This window comes from Cynoglossus semilaevis, unplaced genomic scaffold (assembly GCF_000523025.1).
Source record: "Cynoglossus semilaevis isolate Cse_v1.0 unplaced genomic scaffold, Cse_v1.0 scaffold419, whole genome shotgun sequence".
NCBI classification, from domain to species: Eukaryota; Metazoa; Chordata; class Actinopteri; order Pleuronectiformes; family Cynoglossidae; genus Cynoglossus; species Cynoglossus semilaevis.
The window spans coordinates 417,226-433,224 of record NW_007585113.1 but is presented as its reverse complement, the minus strand read 5'-3'; the positions used below and the strand labels follow the sequence as shown (position 1 = coordinate 433,224).

General features: G+C 39.0%; 2 protein-coding genes across 2 annotated transcripts in view; both read right to left on the bottom strand.

Moving 5' to 3' along the window:
* Positions 1-2,144, bottom strand: part of cdc42bpab (CDC42 binding protein kinase alpha (DMPK-like) b) — a gene marked incomplete at both ends in the record, with an annotated part of 21,501 nt that extends 19,357 nt beyond the window's left edge. Inside the window, 3 exons of the mRNA XM_025053606.1 lie at positions 438-586; positions 1,061-1,156; positions 2,073-2,144. Of these exons, the coding sequence (XP_024909374.1) occupies positions 438-586; positions 1,061-1,156; positions 2,073-2,144 (317 nt within the window). The remainder of the gene's footprint in view (positions 1-437; positions 587-1,060; positions 1,157-2,072) is intronic.
* Positions 2,145-4,477: 2,333 nt separating this feature from the next.
* LOC112486546 (serine/threonine-protein kinase MRCK alpha-like) overlaps positions 4,478-15,999 on the bottom strand; it is a 20,871-nt gene continuing 9,349 nt past the window's right edge. The window contains exon 2 of the mRNA XM_025053610.1: positions 4,478-4,951. Within this exon, the coding sequence (XP_024909378.1) occupies positions 4,821-4,951 (131 nt within the window). The 3' untranslated portion in view covers positions 4,478-4,820. The remainder of the gene's footprint in view (positions 4,952-15,999) is intronic.

Below are 15,999 nucleotides of genomic sequence, written 5' to 3'. Positions count from 1 at the left end.
TTCACCCCCCCCTTTCTTTACTTACCCATTTCTACCCAATTCATTTGGAACTCAAAAAAAAAAAAAAAAAAATAGTGGAAAACGTTACACAATTCCAATTATTTGTCCCGGAATTAACATCTCGCCTCGAGTGTCAATTTCGTTACATGTGAACAATAACACAAACCGATATAGTCTGTAATTAGCCTTAGTGGTACAGACTGCTGTCAACGACAACTGACAAACCTGTTCAAACCCAACCCATCGCCACAGTCCTCAGTCAGTTCCCACTAATTCTCATTTAGCAGCGCCGACATAAATACACATAAGATCATCCATCAACAAGACGTATTCCTCCGTCTGCAGTTTTGTAGAAAATCGTTTTAAAATGCACACATTAAAAAAACAAAAAAAAACAACACGCGGCGTCCCCGGACACGCCCCCGTCTGCGTCTCACCTGTGGACGTAGTGCAGCTGATGAACCGAGTCGATGGCCAGCACCATCTCCGCCAGGTAGAATTTGGCCATCTCTTCTGGCAGTCGGTCCTCAAACTTGCTGAGCAGAGTGAGCAGGTCGCCGCCCACGTAGTAATCCATGACCAGATACTGGGGAGACGGGGACATTGGAAGTAAGGACAATTGTAAAAAAAAAAAAAAAATATATATATACCATATATACTGGCATTTAGGAAAGAAATTGGTTATTTATGTAGACTTATAAAAAACGCAAAAAATGTAAAAACTAGAGCTAGGCTAGCATGTTTTTGTTTTTTTTTTTGGAGCGTCCATTAAAGTGCTAAAGAATTTACTGTCAAAAGGTGGGAGCTGGAATGACGAGTAGTCGAGGCAGGTCAGTTCGGGGTTTTGAGAGAGGACACCATGACAGGTTAGAGAAAGTGCTCTTTACTTTAGAAACTCCGAATAACGTTGATTCAAATTTTCTGATTTAAATATAGAGGATTTATCTCAGCTTTCATTAGTGTAGATTTGAATATTTTCAGCATTTAACATGGCATTCGTTGTCACGGGAAGAGAGAAGAGAAAAAAACAAAACAAAAAAAACAGTGAGTGTTGTGTTACCAAATTGTTGTCATCCTGAAAGGCGTAGTGCAGGGTGGTGATCCACTGGCAGTCTCCGTTCACCAACACATCTCTCTCCTCCCGAAAACACGCGGTCTAAAACAAAGAACAGTTTTAACAGTTTTAACTACCATCCGTATCGATGAACGGTTGTAGCAACAACAATGAAACTTAAAAAAACGGTTGTATTTTCTATCATTTTGGAACACTGGAAATGAGACGTACCAAAAAAAAAAAAAAAAAAAAAAAAAAAACAAGTCTGGCCCAAACTATTCCAAAGTCAGAGGTCACAATCTTACGCAGAGCTTTTTGCCTGGAATTAGCCTTAGTCTTAGCTCGGAGACAGTTCACCGCTAAACATGACCCTCCGGCGGCTATTTGACGGGGAAATTTATATTCTTCTAAGTGTCTAGGTGTGTCTGCAAACGCAACCTTTACACAGAGAACCCTGGTTTCTTTATGAAATGAACGATTCTGTAAAGGACTGTAATCGGGAAACAATTCATAAAAATTGTATGAAAACTAAACTAGCCTCATGAATTATAAATCTACAGTACATGCAACGAAAGAAATGAAATGAAAAACAAATGGTTTTAAAATTGTCACGGTCTAGCGAGGAAGTAACGTGATCACAGTGTAATTTTACATGTATGCATCTACATGTAACTCGCAGTTTACGGCACGGGTTACTGACACACAACAGGCAATAGTTTTGGCCAGTGACACACAAGATTGAATGAAGATTGGAGACTCCGGGGACTGACAGGAATGTCAGAATGTCAGGAAGAGGTCGATGGGAAAAACATGCATCAACAGCTCGGGCAGTGACACGGACTGCAGACGCCCGTGAAGTACGCACTGAATTAGCGACCGTGGTTCGTTTAGGTTTTTGGGCATTTTTTTTTTTTTTTTTGGTTTAGTATTGGTCGATAAGTTCTGCAGCACTGATACTGGAAAAACAGGATGTGTTCCCCCGACGAGTGACCGGAGGAGAAATGTGTTTCCTACTCACCTCTGCTCTCTTCAGCATTTCCCACTTGTTCAGTATCTTCATTGCAAATACCTTGTCGGTATTTTTCACTTTAACAGAGGGGCAGAAGAGAGAGAGAAAAAAAAATCAAGGTTAAAAAGGTTAATTTTTTAAGAAAAAAAAAAAAAAAGTGAAGCACATTACACAAGTACAAACCAAGTAAAAAAAAAAAAAAATGTGAAGCACGTTACACAAGTACAAACCAAGTAAGGAATTACATAAAATTGCACAGGAAAATATATAGATATATTGAGATATATTGTTTGGGATTTTTGTTGTAATTAGAAAAAAAAAATACATTAAGAGTTAAAACAGAAATGACTGACGCTTTTATTTTTTTTAAGGAAAATTAAGTAGAAGTTGCCCTTCATATATCAAAGGATTAAACATACGCCGCAAGCAACATACAAACGGACTTATCAAACCAAAACTAAAAAGACTTTTTTTTTTTTTTTCCACTGACTCGCATCTTGTGCCACACTAACAACTGCGAACGTTCCCATCACTGACAATTGTTGCCCGTCAACGTCATGAACCACCGCAGCTCTGGCCTCATATTCTGCCAAAAAAGGAGCTGTATATTTGGCCGTGACAAAACACTGCGCCGTTTCATACACACGGAGGCCTGTGCCGACCTCCTTTACCCTAACAGTGAGTTAATATTTATCCCACTCACAAAGCAAAATAAATCTTCTTGTGAGAGAATGACACAGAGAGAGAAGGGGGGGAAAAAGGGGGGGCAGACGTAGAGTCGGTTAAGTTCACCGCTGAACGATTAACCCGTGTCGGTTGCAATTTTTTTTTTTTATTTACCATATTGTCGGAATTATGAGGTTTTTTTTTCTGACTTTGGAAGCTGGGACGACTCAGTGTTGAGCATCACAACACGGTGGATATATTTCCTCACCTTTGAGATCGCACCGTTACTGGTATATGGTATTTTTTTTTTTTTAAAGACGCTTTTTGGTGGCTATCTGGTAAAAGCTACACATGAACACACACACACACTGATGCAGTAGAAGGGGTAATACAATGATAACATTCCTGCAGTGTTTGGATTACTGATCTCTCCTGAGAGAAGAGAGACGGAAAAGAAGTGAACGGGGAGGTTCGCTGTTCTTGGCAACAAACGTCCTGACATCTCTCCATTCTGTTCATTTGTGTCCCCTTCCTCAGCATTGTATTTCCTATTCGGCGACTTAGCCGTGAGTTTTTAAAATCAAACATGACAAGATCCTTTCCGTAACAGCCTTTTTTTTTTAAAACATCAGATTGTGTAACCGGCTCAACAGAGCACCGTGCTCGTTCCAAAGAACAAAGCCATTAATTCCTGACTTATCCACAAATGGCAACCCTTTCCGCCACCGTCTACTCGTGCCCTTTGGAACCGACATCAGTTTTTCCCACAACTCTTAATGGTATAAATATAAGAAACTGGGAGTCGTCTTAACGCACAAGCATCTATAACATGCCCGCGATGCATAAGATTGTGCTTAAAAAATTTAAATATTTTATGTCCATGCTCATGTATTCATTTTATCATGTATTAGTCCAATGTATTAGGTACATTCAAAATAATTGTATAATATAAACAAATTAACTACTTTTTTATAACTATATTCATTTATAAATATTACTAAATATATTACATGATATATTGCTGGTTCACATATAGAGGTAATTAGTGGAAATGTACCACTCCAATACCTCCAGTTGGTCTACATCAGAAAAAAAAAAAAAAACCTCAAGCCAATCAGATTTAGTCATTAATAACTCGTAAAAAAAACTCAGCCTGTTACCTAATAGAAACGTGATTGAAAAGTTAGCACAAGGTACCATTTCACAGGTCACGCCACAGCGCTGAACACAAGCCTGAACACACACATACACACACAAGACACATGGCCCACACGCACTCATGCTAGCATGAGCACATTAGCGCTTTGTTGTAGCAACCACACAGGGCAGGTGTGCCCTATCTATCTGCATCCACACCTTGCCGACTGCTTCATATCTATCTCCACCTCCCGCAGCGTTTCAAAAGGAATTCACCCACTTGTCAGCGCAGACGCTGAAATCAGTCTCCAAGATCAAAGGATTGTCTTGCCACGCCTTGTGATCTTGTTTTATCGTTTCGTTCCCCCCCAAAAACATCTCTTAAAAACCCATCTCGCCTCATGATAATGTGCGATACTTGGTGTATTCCGATGACATTATCCGAGATTCCTGGCTGAGGAGCGCGATACCTGTCCCTTCAACATTCCCCGGCCTTGACATCATTAGCTGAAACCCAGTGACGAACGCATTTCACCCTCCCTACAGGCACGTATTAAAGACAAAGCACATAAACGTAAATAAAATGAATTTTCCTGACACTAATTCATTATTTCTTTTTTTCCTCGTGTGTTACTCGTGCAGGAAGATTCCAAAAGTTGTGTTGGAGCTGCAAGTAGAGTCATGCTCGTGTGGCCGACCAATGCTACGCACAGCTGTTGGAATGCAGTGAAAAGCAATCCACTATTAAGTACAGCGCCGCTCTCGCCTTTTGTAAGCCAGGTATAAAGGTGTCAGGGTTAGAGAAAACAAGGGAATTGCCCTTTAGTGGCCCTATGGGGGAAAGAAAAAAAAACGCTTTCAAAAAGATTATGACATATGTCCTGTCAGAGTGGACAAGTCAACAAAAAGTGTTCACTCTTAACGGTGTATGTTCAAGAAAATACCTGCGGCTGGCTAAATGTTACTGAGTGTTTTGCATGGCGGGTACGTTACCTCTCCAAAGGCTCCTCGTCCAATCACCTTGAGGATCTCGAAATCTTCTTTGTGAAGGCGCATCTGCTTCACTTTGGATGTAAAAGAGTTGGCTGCGAAGAGAAAAAAAAAAAAATATGAAGGTTAATTTAATGTGTCAAAATAACGTTGTCAGCTACTTGTTGTCGTATGCTAGTCGGAAACAAAATGTTAAAGTACGCACAAACCCTGCAGGCTAAATTAGGTGCGAAAACATCGTACGAGGTTTTAGAGCCCAAACAACACAAAGGGTCTATAATATGACCCTGTGAAATAGAAACATTCCTATGTTGGATTCTTTGACTCGTGACAAACTACATGTGACTTTAACTCGACTTTATCAAAGGTAAAGACCACCTGGAGCTCTTAAAGGCACATGACACCGGATACAGAGGGGTTGAATGATAAAGCAGGCTATTGTTACGCCACTGTGGTTCTTGAAGGAAAAAGAAAAAAAAAAAAAAAAGAAAAACGCAGGAGGGATCAGCAAGGGATACGGAGATTTTCTCACAAAGCTCGACAGATTTCATCTACGGATGACATTGTCAGCGTTCCCCCTCCCCCCCCTCCTCTCCCCCCAGTGGGGAACTATTCAACCACTTCCTGGTTCACATAACTACAGCATGCCTTGGAATAACCTACCGTGGTCAGAGAAAAAAAATGAATCGAAAGAAGAAATAGAACAAATATTCATTGAAATGGGTGTGGGGGATTTTTTTCGTCCTTCACAAAACAAGTAAAAACCGTTACTTATTTCAATATCCTTATCTACCACTGGCTGCAGAAAAACAAATTTACTACCCATCTGCAAATTGGACAAGCATCGCGCTGAACTCGCCGTGACACGACACCAGTTCAAGAAGGACCCAATAATACAAGGGCACAAAAAACAGACAAGACGATCTTTGCTCAAAAACATCTTCCCTTCAGACTCTAAGCTAACAGCTGGCCCTGCCTGTTATTACCACAGCCACTGACCAGTACAGTGTGCCCATGTTTTAGCACATACTTTGAACCAAAAAAAAAAAAAACCACACACACAGAGACCACTCAGTCATCCGGATCACAACGCCGGGACGCAGCTGCCATAACAAACATTAGCATTGACTCAAAATTTAGAGCAAAAAGAGCTTTGTTTTGCTAGCCGATAAATAGCTGTATTTGGGAAGATGAGCCTGTTCCATCGCAACTGAGAAAAGTTTTGCTAGCCGATAAATAGCTGTATTGCATTGCAACTGAGAAAAAAAACATATCTTCAGGTCTCTAAAAAAAAAAAAGATACCAAACAAAGCTGTGAAAATAAAATTGGCACCGAGCGTTCGTGTTCGCCCTTGTTTTCCGAAACAAGTTCAAACAGAAATTAAAGGTCCAGAAGACAGAACTGTACGTGCATCTTAAACAGCAGCCAATCCTGCAGTACAGATGTTTGTCTGGTAAATATTTTCTCCAAAATTAACATTCGTTAACGTTTTCTTATTTTTCAAGAACAATGTTTATGTCTGGAAACATCTAGTGGGGCATCAAAAAGATGGAAAAAAAAATGGGGGATTTCGGAATCGGAAATGAAGTGCCAGACACTACTGGAATATTGGATATCGGTATAAAAAGTCAATATCAAGCGTCCCTAGTTCTTATCACATTTTACACACTTCATCGGAATGGGGTTTTTTTTTTTTTAATCATTCAAAGTAATATGAGGGTCTCAACAGGCTTCAAAGTCTCGAGTCACATCCGATCGGTTGACATTTAATCCTTACGATTAAAGGTTAATCAGTCCAGCTGTATTGTCTGTGTGTTTGGGGTAGAAACACTCATCAGTTAGCGTACGCTGACTCAGGAGTTCCACCGAGCCAGGAGTCTGCAGACCGAGCACACATTCAAACGTAGACGTAGAGGTATGCGCAGAAAGACGTACAAAATTGTATTTTTGGTGAGTACATTTCCTCTGGCAGCGACGGGAAAAATCACAGCTGAACAAATTAGCTCTACTATAAACGTGCAGTGGAAAAGGCCGCAGCGCTTGTCTAAAAAAAAAAGAAAAAAAAAAGTGTGGACCTGCATATGTGCTTTGGAAACACCTGTCCAGAGTGTGTTTTACAAATGACCATAAAAAGAACATGTAGTTACTAGAAATCTCCCCACGTACCCAGGTAACACCCTGTTTTCCAATGATGAAAACATACATACCGTACTGTTTGGTAATACATCTTTGCTCAATAGCAAAACATACAAAAAGGCTCAAACATAGCAACGGTTGCTAAGACAAGGTGTGGTGGGAAGGTCTTGGCAAAGCGTGGAAAGGTGGTGATCCAAGCTCTGACATGACTTTAGCTCTTTGTTCTCAGATGGATTTCAAATGTGCGAAAGGCACGGGGTAACACCTGAGCAGATATGAAGTTAGTCGTTAGCATTTAGGCACCGAGTATATATAAAGCAATACGCACACATAATCAACGTACACGCGGCAATGTTTAGTCGGAGTCCAGAGGCTGTAGCGAAACTGGAAAAACACGAGTGCTGCCAGCTAATCCACATAGCTGGACTGGTTTAACCCCTTAAATGCTGAGCACATATTAGGCCTCTTCAATTCCATACCAGCAGAAAAGAAGAAAAAAAAAGAAGAAGTCTAAGACGTGTATGTGTGTGTGTGTGTGTGGGAATCTCTGTAACTACAGACGAGTGCGTTCACTTAGCGGCGGGCCCGCAAATGATATGCTCAGCACTTATAGCAGGCCTCAGTCGCAGTCTGTTCAATGCTAGGGCGTGCTCATGTGAAATGTTTTTGAATCGGAGTGCGTGCGTGCAAGTGCGTATAAAGTGCAAGCTGTACAAAGTACACAAAGTATCTGCGTGAAATAACATAATGTTGGCTGTAATTATTAGTAAAAGCGGATTCTTTTGTAACGTATAATACCCTATTGACAACGCAGTTGCTTTTTTTTTTACCTTTATGCTCACATTATTCTCATAGCAAAGCTACTAGTTATGTCGACGATTCACAAAAAAAAACAAAAAAAAACTGAAACGAAGTCTCAAGGTATACACTGCTATTTAATTATATATTCTCCAACCCGCGTAGAAAAGTGTACGACAGCATGCAGACTTAATTGGCAGTCTCCGAAATCTGTACCGCTTGCATGTTTTGTGACCTCAGTTATTTTCTAGACAGGAAACGGAGAAAAAAAATAAACGTATATTTCTATATATATATATACTGTATATAAAGTTAAAAAAAAAATTACGTAGTCACGAATTTTACTTGTTTCTTTTTGCGTTATCGTCGTAGTGTGCATTTTAGGCATGAATGACAACGAGAATTATGGCAGAAGACGAGGATTTGCGAACTAAGAAAGTTAAAAAAAAAAAAAATAATAATAATGAATATAACAAATGGGCATCAGATTTTCAGAATCAGTCAACATGAGCCGGTTACAGTAAAGGTTCAACACCGCTGCACCCCATCCTCAAATCAAGAGTTGGATGGAGAGACATCTGGAAGCAATTGTGAGGATTATTTACAACCACGGTGAGGTAAGGATAGAAAAATGCTGCTTGTGAGAAGGACAGGGAAGATGGGAGAGGAGGGAGAGTGGCCTTCCAGGGTCTGACACACACAGAGGGAAGAAAAGACTCCGAGGCGGCATTTATTCAATCCCTCTATGTCTGGATTACAGGAGTGGTTGAACTTTTCGCACCTGATGAGATTACATAAAGTTTTCCTCGAGTGCATAAACCAAAGATTTCAGGAAATGAGGGAATGGTTAAGTGTGTTACATTTATATTGATTATTAGTAGTAGCAGTGGTAGTATTAGTATTATTATTATTATTGCTACTTAAGGTTCAACATCCAACTGTAACTAGATAATGATGCAAGATTATACAATTAACCAATTAATATTCTTTACTTTTTAAAAGTGCATACGAATGAGAACCTGGGGTTAAAAACAATGTCGTGTAATTTAAAAAAAAAAAAAAAAAAAATTGGACACCTATTAGCTTTGAACTAACTTTGAACTGTCGGAATTTTATTTGAGAAAAGTGTATTTTTGTCATTTAGAAAACAAAATATGATTGGCTCATTATTGTGTTTGTCTTCTAATCCCAAGAGGGACATGCTGCTCCATTTGAATTACCGTAATAAAAGTTAAATGTTACAAAATAATTCGGTTATATTTAATAGTGCGGGTGAAATATACGTGTTAAAAATGTTTAAATGTTTATATGTTGGTGTAACAGTTTCAGAATTGTTTTTATTATAATTCCCATGAATATTATTGTTGGCTTCATAACTGAGGTACCTAGAGATTCCCACCCATTAAAGATAATAGAAGCACTTATCAAAAGTCAGGTGTTTTCATTCTACTGGGTGTAAAGGGTGACAGCAGTAGTAGGAAGCAGTCAACGGTGAAACGGACACCGACAGCTGTGCTGAGCTCCTGCCTCTACTCCCAACAGGAAGACTGGCTGTTTGGGCCCTGAAAGAAACGACTTTATGGCAGCCTGGGAGTGAGTGTTTTTACAAGCCATCCCTCCAACACCAAACCAGCCAGCTGGTTAAATGAGCCAACGCTGGAGTAATGTGAATATTTGGTGCGTGAACGTCCAGCAACCTTCGCGTTATTTTCCAGCACTAAACAAACAAAGCTCTACAGTGGCACTGCAAATAAACAAACAAACAAAACAAGCAACCTTCGCGTTATTTTCCAGCACTACACGAACAAAGCTCTACAAACAAACAAACAAAAAAAACCGCGAACAAAAGGGGTCAGTGTCGCGTTTCGGCGGCATCTCATAAACGCCACGATCCGTCAAATGAAATTCACCGGTCACTTGAGCGAAAGTACGATTTTACTGCCTTTAACATGTCACAACACTGTGACACATGTGATAGCACACGTTTACTACTGCCTTTTCTGGACCCGTCCTCTCACTGACTTTTTTTTTTTTTTTTTTTCCTTCTCTGGATGTCATCAGCTTGTGGAAAATAAGGGGGGGGTTTGTTAATATGCTGTGTCCCTCTGTGGCTCGACTGGTACAGCCCAGCACTGACACTGCACCATTTAAGGGTTTGATTCCTATTGGGACCACCCATACTATAAAAGGATTCTCTGAAATGAATCAAAGTAAACACTGAGCTGTTGTGAGGTCTATACGACGCAACTGTGCGTTTTATCAGCTACGATGTCGCTAGGATAATACGGAAATCCAAATTAAACTAGTTTTATGAGAGTTCTATATATTTTTTTATGTATGGGGGGAGACTTAAACTACATTTAAAAATCAAAGGGAGGGTTTATGAGAGGAAATCTAATCTAATCCAAGAAGGGAGTGTGCATAAGATAGGGTGAGGTGACAAGAAACCGAAGGGAGTGCCAAGAAGAAGAGGAGATGAGGAAGGAAATGGATCAAAAGTTCTATATAATTTAAAAAAAAAAAAAAAAAAAAAAAAGGAATGTAAAACACGTCTTTGAGAACACTGGGATTCTAAACTGTCCGCTGCGCTGAAACATACGACAAAATGTAAACTTTATGCAGACGCTCCACCAATTACGCCTCCAACGCGAGCAATAGGCAACATTTAGAGCACAGATTCTTTAGGTCTGTTCTAGTGAAGCTTACGACGCGTTCAGCTGTGGGTACCCTGTGGCAATATGTGTCATGACGGCAGTAACCCTAGATCCTTTTCTCTTGAAACCGGCCTAGCTGGGTATGTTCGCCTGTGTTGACAGGAAGAGACAAACAGATAAAAGAGCACGGGCAAAGGTCGCTTAAATCATTACACTGAATTATAGTAAATTTTTTTTTTTTTTAAACTCTACACAGTATTAATGATGTATTATTTATGTATATCGCAATTTTAAAAAATCACCCTGAAGCGCCAGCGTGCAACTCACTGTTACGTTGTGCAATCTCAAAAAAATAGACCAGTAGTTCATTTAAAAGAGTTCACGCAGCCTACACCTTAGCTCCTGGCTTAGACCATTTTAAACAACATAAATCTTTTTACAGCCCTTTCAAATGACAGTTATAGTTTTATAAAAACAATAAAAAAAAAAGAGATAGAAAATCATATGCAGCTACCTCACAATAAAGGAGTTACCGTAAATCCACACACACACCTTGAGATAATTGCTTTTTTTTTTGGCAGATCGTACGCGACGTATTATTGCGGAACTTAGTTGATGATTTAAACAGAACTGATGTGCAAGGTGAAACTCCGGGGGAAGAGAAAAACACTTTTTGTACAGTTTCTCTAGATACCTCGGAGACGACGCTTAAACTCAAAAATAAAGTAGCTAGTATCCTTTTTTTTTTCTCACATATTTGCGACATCATGTGCTTAAATTGCTAGCGACATAAAAAAAAGAAACTACATGGAGTCACTCTGTTATTGCCTCTAATCAGTCTCAGCCATGTGGGACGTCAGGTTATCTGGTGATCCAGAGTTAAATTTTAACTTTAGAGCGACGGACTAAAATCTTTACTACCGACGGAAGTTCAAAAATCTACAGTGCATTTCTGCACTGAAACTAGCCATTTTTAACGCAACTTGTGTATTGGATGTTTTAAATGTATTTTATTTCAGTGTAATATTGTATGTACGAAATTTACATTATTAATGTGAAATCTGAAATCAAATTGAAAATATGTCAACGCATGTAAACAAAAAAAACGTAATTAATTATAGAAAAATGATCTGTATGTAAGAATACAACAAGGAAAACAAATGATCAAATTTTCCATTAACTTTGTCACGTAGTGTTATGAATGATTAGATCATTAAGCGACCATTTACTCATGACCTGTTATCTGCAGTCAGAGATAACCTGCATTAGGAGGAATAATTCCGACAATACATACATTTCAAAAGAAGTGATGTCTCCGACAGTAGTCGACATTGATAAGAACAGAACAGAGAAAAATTAGGTAATCCAGACTAAAGTACAGCGTAACGGTAAAAAAGGAAAACCTCCAAGCAAATCATTGATATGTTATGCAATCCGATATAATAAACTCTTTTCAGGGACCAAAGTGCTGCATGATTCACTCCACTAAAGCAAGTGGTTGCTTATGAATTTCCTTGACATTGAAGTCTACAGTTAACCACTAAATTACCATTTTCAGCCCTAAAAATAAAAGCAAGGGCCTGAGGTGCAATGCTATACATACATATATATGTGTCTTCACTGCAACCATTCCCAGACACTTTCTGGGCCACAACTCGGCCCTGTCGCTACAAAAGGGACTAGCTTAGTTACTAATTATAACCCTCGGGGGGAAAAAAAAAAGGTGTCAGTGCTAGAACTTAAAACCAAAAGCATCACTGAAAATATGCATCTGGCAACAGCTGGGCGTGTTCGGACATGCTGTCTGTTCGGAGAGAGAGGAAAGTAAATATGTGATCAGAGACCAAAAAAAAAAAGAGCTTTTACAAGGTTTGGATGCAGTGGTAATGCCTGTTATGTAGGTGTTAAAGGAGATTTTACTACAAATGGCTGATTTCTAACTCATGTGAGATATTTTATTAAATAATCAAAAATCCTAAAATAATATTTTTTTTATTATGTATTATTATGAAAATCAAGAATCACTTTTGGCTAATGCGTCTATCAGGGGTCACCACGGCAGATGCATCAAGTGTGCGACCACTACACCACCCCAGTTATATACCTGTGTGTAATATAGAAACATAACAATAATTATTTTTGGTTGAAAAAAAGTGCCAGCTCGTTGCATGTTGCGTCCGGGCATCCGATTAAAAAAAAAAGTTTGTGGCTACAAAAGTTTGATTTACAATTGTCTCTCAAACTATATGTCAATAAAGAAATAAAAATGGTTATATATATATATACATATATATATAAAAATACTGGTACACAATATAATCAAATAAAATCAAGTTTGCGCAATATATATACACCCTGTAACTATTCAAAAAAAACTGCACTGGCGTTATCTATTTCGGAGTTAACAGCCCGGATGGTGTGAGCCGTGAGAACAAACAGTGTCCATGTAGTTACAGGCCAACGACTAGATAATTGTAACATGACTAACGACCTCAAGATTGAGGTCGCAAGGGAGGCTGCAGCAACACAGTCTTTGTTATGAAGAATGTCAGTTAATATTCAATTATATATATATATGTTTTTTATGTGCTATTGCTAGCCGGTTACACAATGTTACCGAGTTGAATTAGACCGTGAAAAAAAAACATACACAAAACATTCATTTTTGTTACTCTCACACCAGATGACGATGTAACAATTAATCCGTGAAATTAAAAATAAAAAAAAAAAATCAACGAAATCAACATGAACTGAGAAAACCCCTTCTGGAACAACAATGTCTGCTGCGGTTGACACGAGACCACACTGGAATACGCTCCCGCTAATAAAATTAAAGACCTTGGGAACGCTGTTAGAATAATATGTGGAAATACCTCATTTAGAAAAGTTCATTGTCTAAGTCCAAGTCTGTAAGGAAAGTAATTTGTACAAAAAAAGCATTCTGGCAACAGAGGTAAAATTATCGCACAAAAAAAGCAGGCAATGTAATAATGCAATAATAATTATAATTAACCATTACAAAAAAAAACACTAAGAATGTAGCTGTTGCTAAATATCTTTAGCATCTCTACATGTTGGAAAACCCAAATTAACCATTACTAATTTACTTTATTAACATTATACATTATTACCAAGGCAGATGTGCGTTGTTTCTGCACTGTGACCTTTGGAACAGAAAGGAAGTGAGGTAAAAACGGCTCTTTATATATAGGAGGTGAACTGTGGAAGACAATCCAGATGAGAATTGAAACGACCACAGGATTTCCTCAGCGGGGAGGCCTTGGAAGGAAGGAGGAAGGACACCGATTTCAGATCAGCTCAAACATTTTTTTTTTTTTTTTACATCCGAGAAAAACAGCCCTACCTCTGATTCCCAGCTGTGAATACAACAAAAACGTCATGGGGGGGGCGGGGCTTCATTTATCACCAATCATTTAACCGCACAACGGAGAGATTCAAATTGTAATTGTCGAAGGATTGAGGGGCAGATGAGTTGCATGTGAGACTCGCTGCCATGAATGACCGCCATTCAAGCGGAAGATGGATAAATGTTGCTGACAAACTGCTTGACAATTGATTATCCGGGTCATGTGCCAAGGCCATAAACACTGGAAGGTTGGAACGCAGAGTACGAGAGACAACGGGCCTACAAGTCGCAGTGTAGGTCGAGCGCGCAGATAGTTTCTAAGAATAGACCAGGCCACCCCCATGTGAAAAAAATACGCAACTATCCAAGGGCAATTCTCCATCAGTCTCGGCAACAATGCTCATCAAATGCTATGTTTTCCTACAGGTTGGTTTTATCGGGAAATAAATGTGCAAGAAATTCACTATACACTAAACTACTGTTTGTTTGTTTTTTTACTTTATTACAGCCTCCTCCTTTTGAGGAGGACTTTCGGAGACTAAGCAAAAACAAAGAAGACAACAAGTCTTCTTAAAGGACGGGGGTGGAATGTGCTTTCTGTTTAACCAGCAGAGACAATTCCAGTGAAATGGAATAATCACAAGCCGTACAGTATCTTTGTATACGGAAGAACTGACTCATTAGGGAAGAGTCTTTTTTTTTATTGAATACCAATTTGTATAAATATAGGCATCATGATGGTATGGAGAACGGTTAAGACCTAAATGTTGAAAGTAAGAATCCCATTAGATCACAGAATCTGACCCCTAAAAAAAAATGAATGGATGATCGGCTCCGGTGGTCAAAGGAGGAGACCCCGGCCTCATCCAAACAGTTGCTGTAATCCCAAACGTTGCACCTCAGCTCCAAATTCCACAGGCAGCCCAGCAATGAAGGGCCGGGGTCTGAGTCAGCGCATTTTACACACACACACACACACACACACACAGTTGAGGCCCATGCTCACACCAGATAAAGGATACACTGTCTGCAGAATGTACAAAGACAAACGCAGAGACACATAGGCTGCAGGTTACATTTAAAGCGGTAAAATTAATCATTTTAGCTCGTTTGATTATGTTTTAATTACAGGACATTTGTCAAAATATAGGTCCTTGTTGGGTTTTTTTGGCCAAAAGTAAAAAAAATTTTCAGGGTTTTTTTTTTTTTTTTTTTGGGAATAAGAGATGAAAAGTGTAGAAATTTGCACTTTGCATTTGCAAGTGAAAGATATTTATTGATTAATCAATCAATCAATTAATATTTACAGATGTGTTACTGTTAGTGAAATCGATAGGAAAATATTCGAAATATTCAAAGACTAGCACAGATTTTAGATGTTCAATTGAATTCACGTTTAATGCGTTTTTTTTTCTAGTAAAAATAATAAAATCGAAAAGATTATTTGCATATTTATTATATGGGAAAAATGTAAAGCAATTTATGTTTTGTGAACACCAAAATCTCATGTATTAATCGAATATAGAAATATTAATACAATATGTAATTATTATTAAAGATATCTATATATATCGCTAACAAAACACCGGAACTGCAGAGCTTCTGCAACGAGCGAGGCACAATATCCTCATTAATAAAACACGGATGAAACACTAAACAAGGATGACTAATGGGTAGTAATATCCCTGCGATATTACTGCTAACCAACGCTGCACACAAGTGGCCCGGCACCCAAAAGAATTACACTAAATTAAACAAAGACGACGAAAATCCATTTCTTTTCACGCCAAACTGCCTGGCTCTTTCCTACGTGTGTCAGAGAAAACATCCTGTGCCACAAAAGACAGAAGGAGAAACCGAGGGCCCAGTGAAGGATCACATGCTGCAGTCCACTTCATTGTTATTTACAACCTACTGCCCAGCTTGGGCTCCTGGGGGCTTTGGGTTTTAGCAGCAGCTAACAGCTTTTGAAGACAGTGAAGAGTTGGACACGATGTCCACGTCCATGTTCATTCCCGGGATTAAATTGGAATATTTTTGTGGCAGACTAGAAAGGCCAAACTACTTCTGGCTACTGTGTGTTTATGATGGTAATATGGCAGCTTCTTAGGAAAATATCAGTCCTGTTGTTAAAGGTCACGCACGGCGGACGCCGTAAGGAACAGAAATTGTTTGGTGCTTAAATCG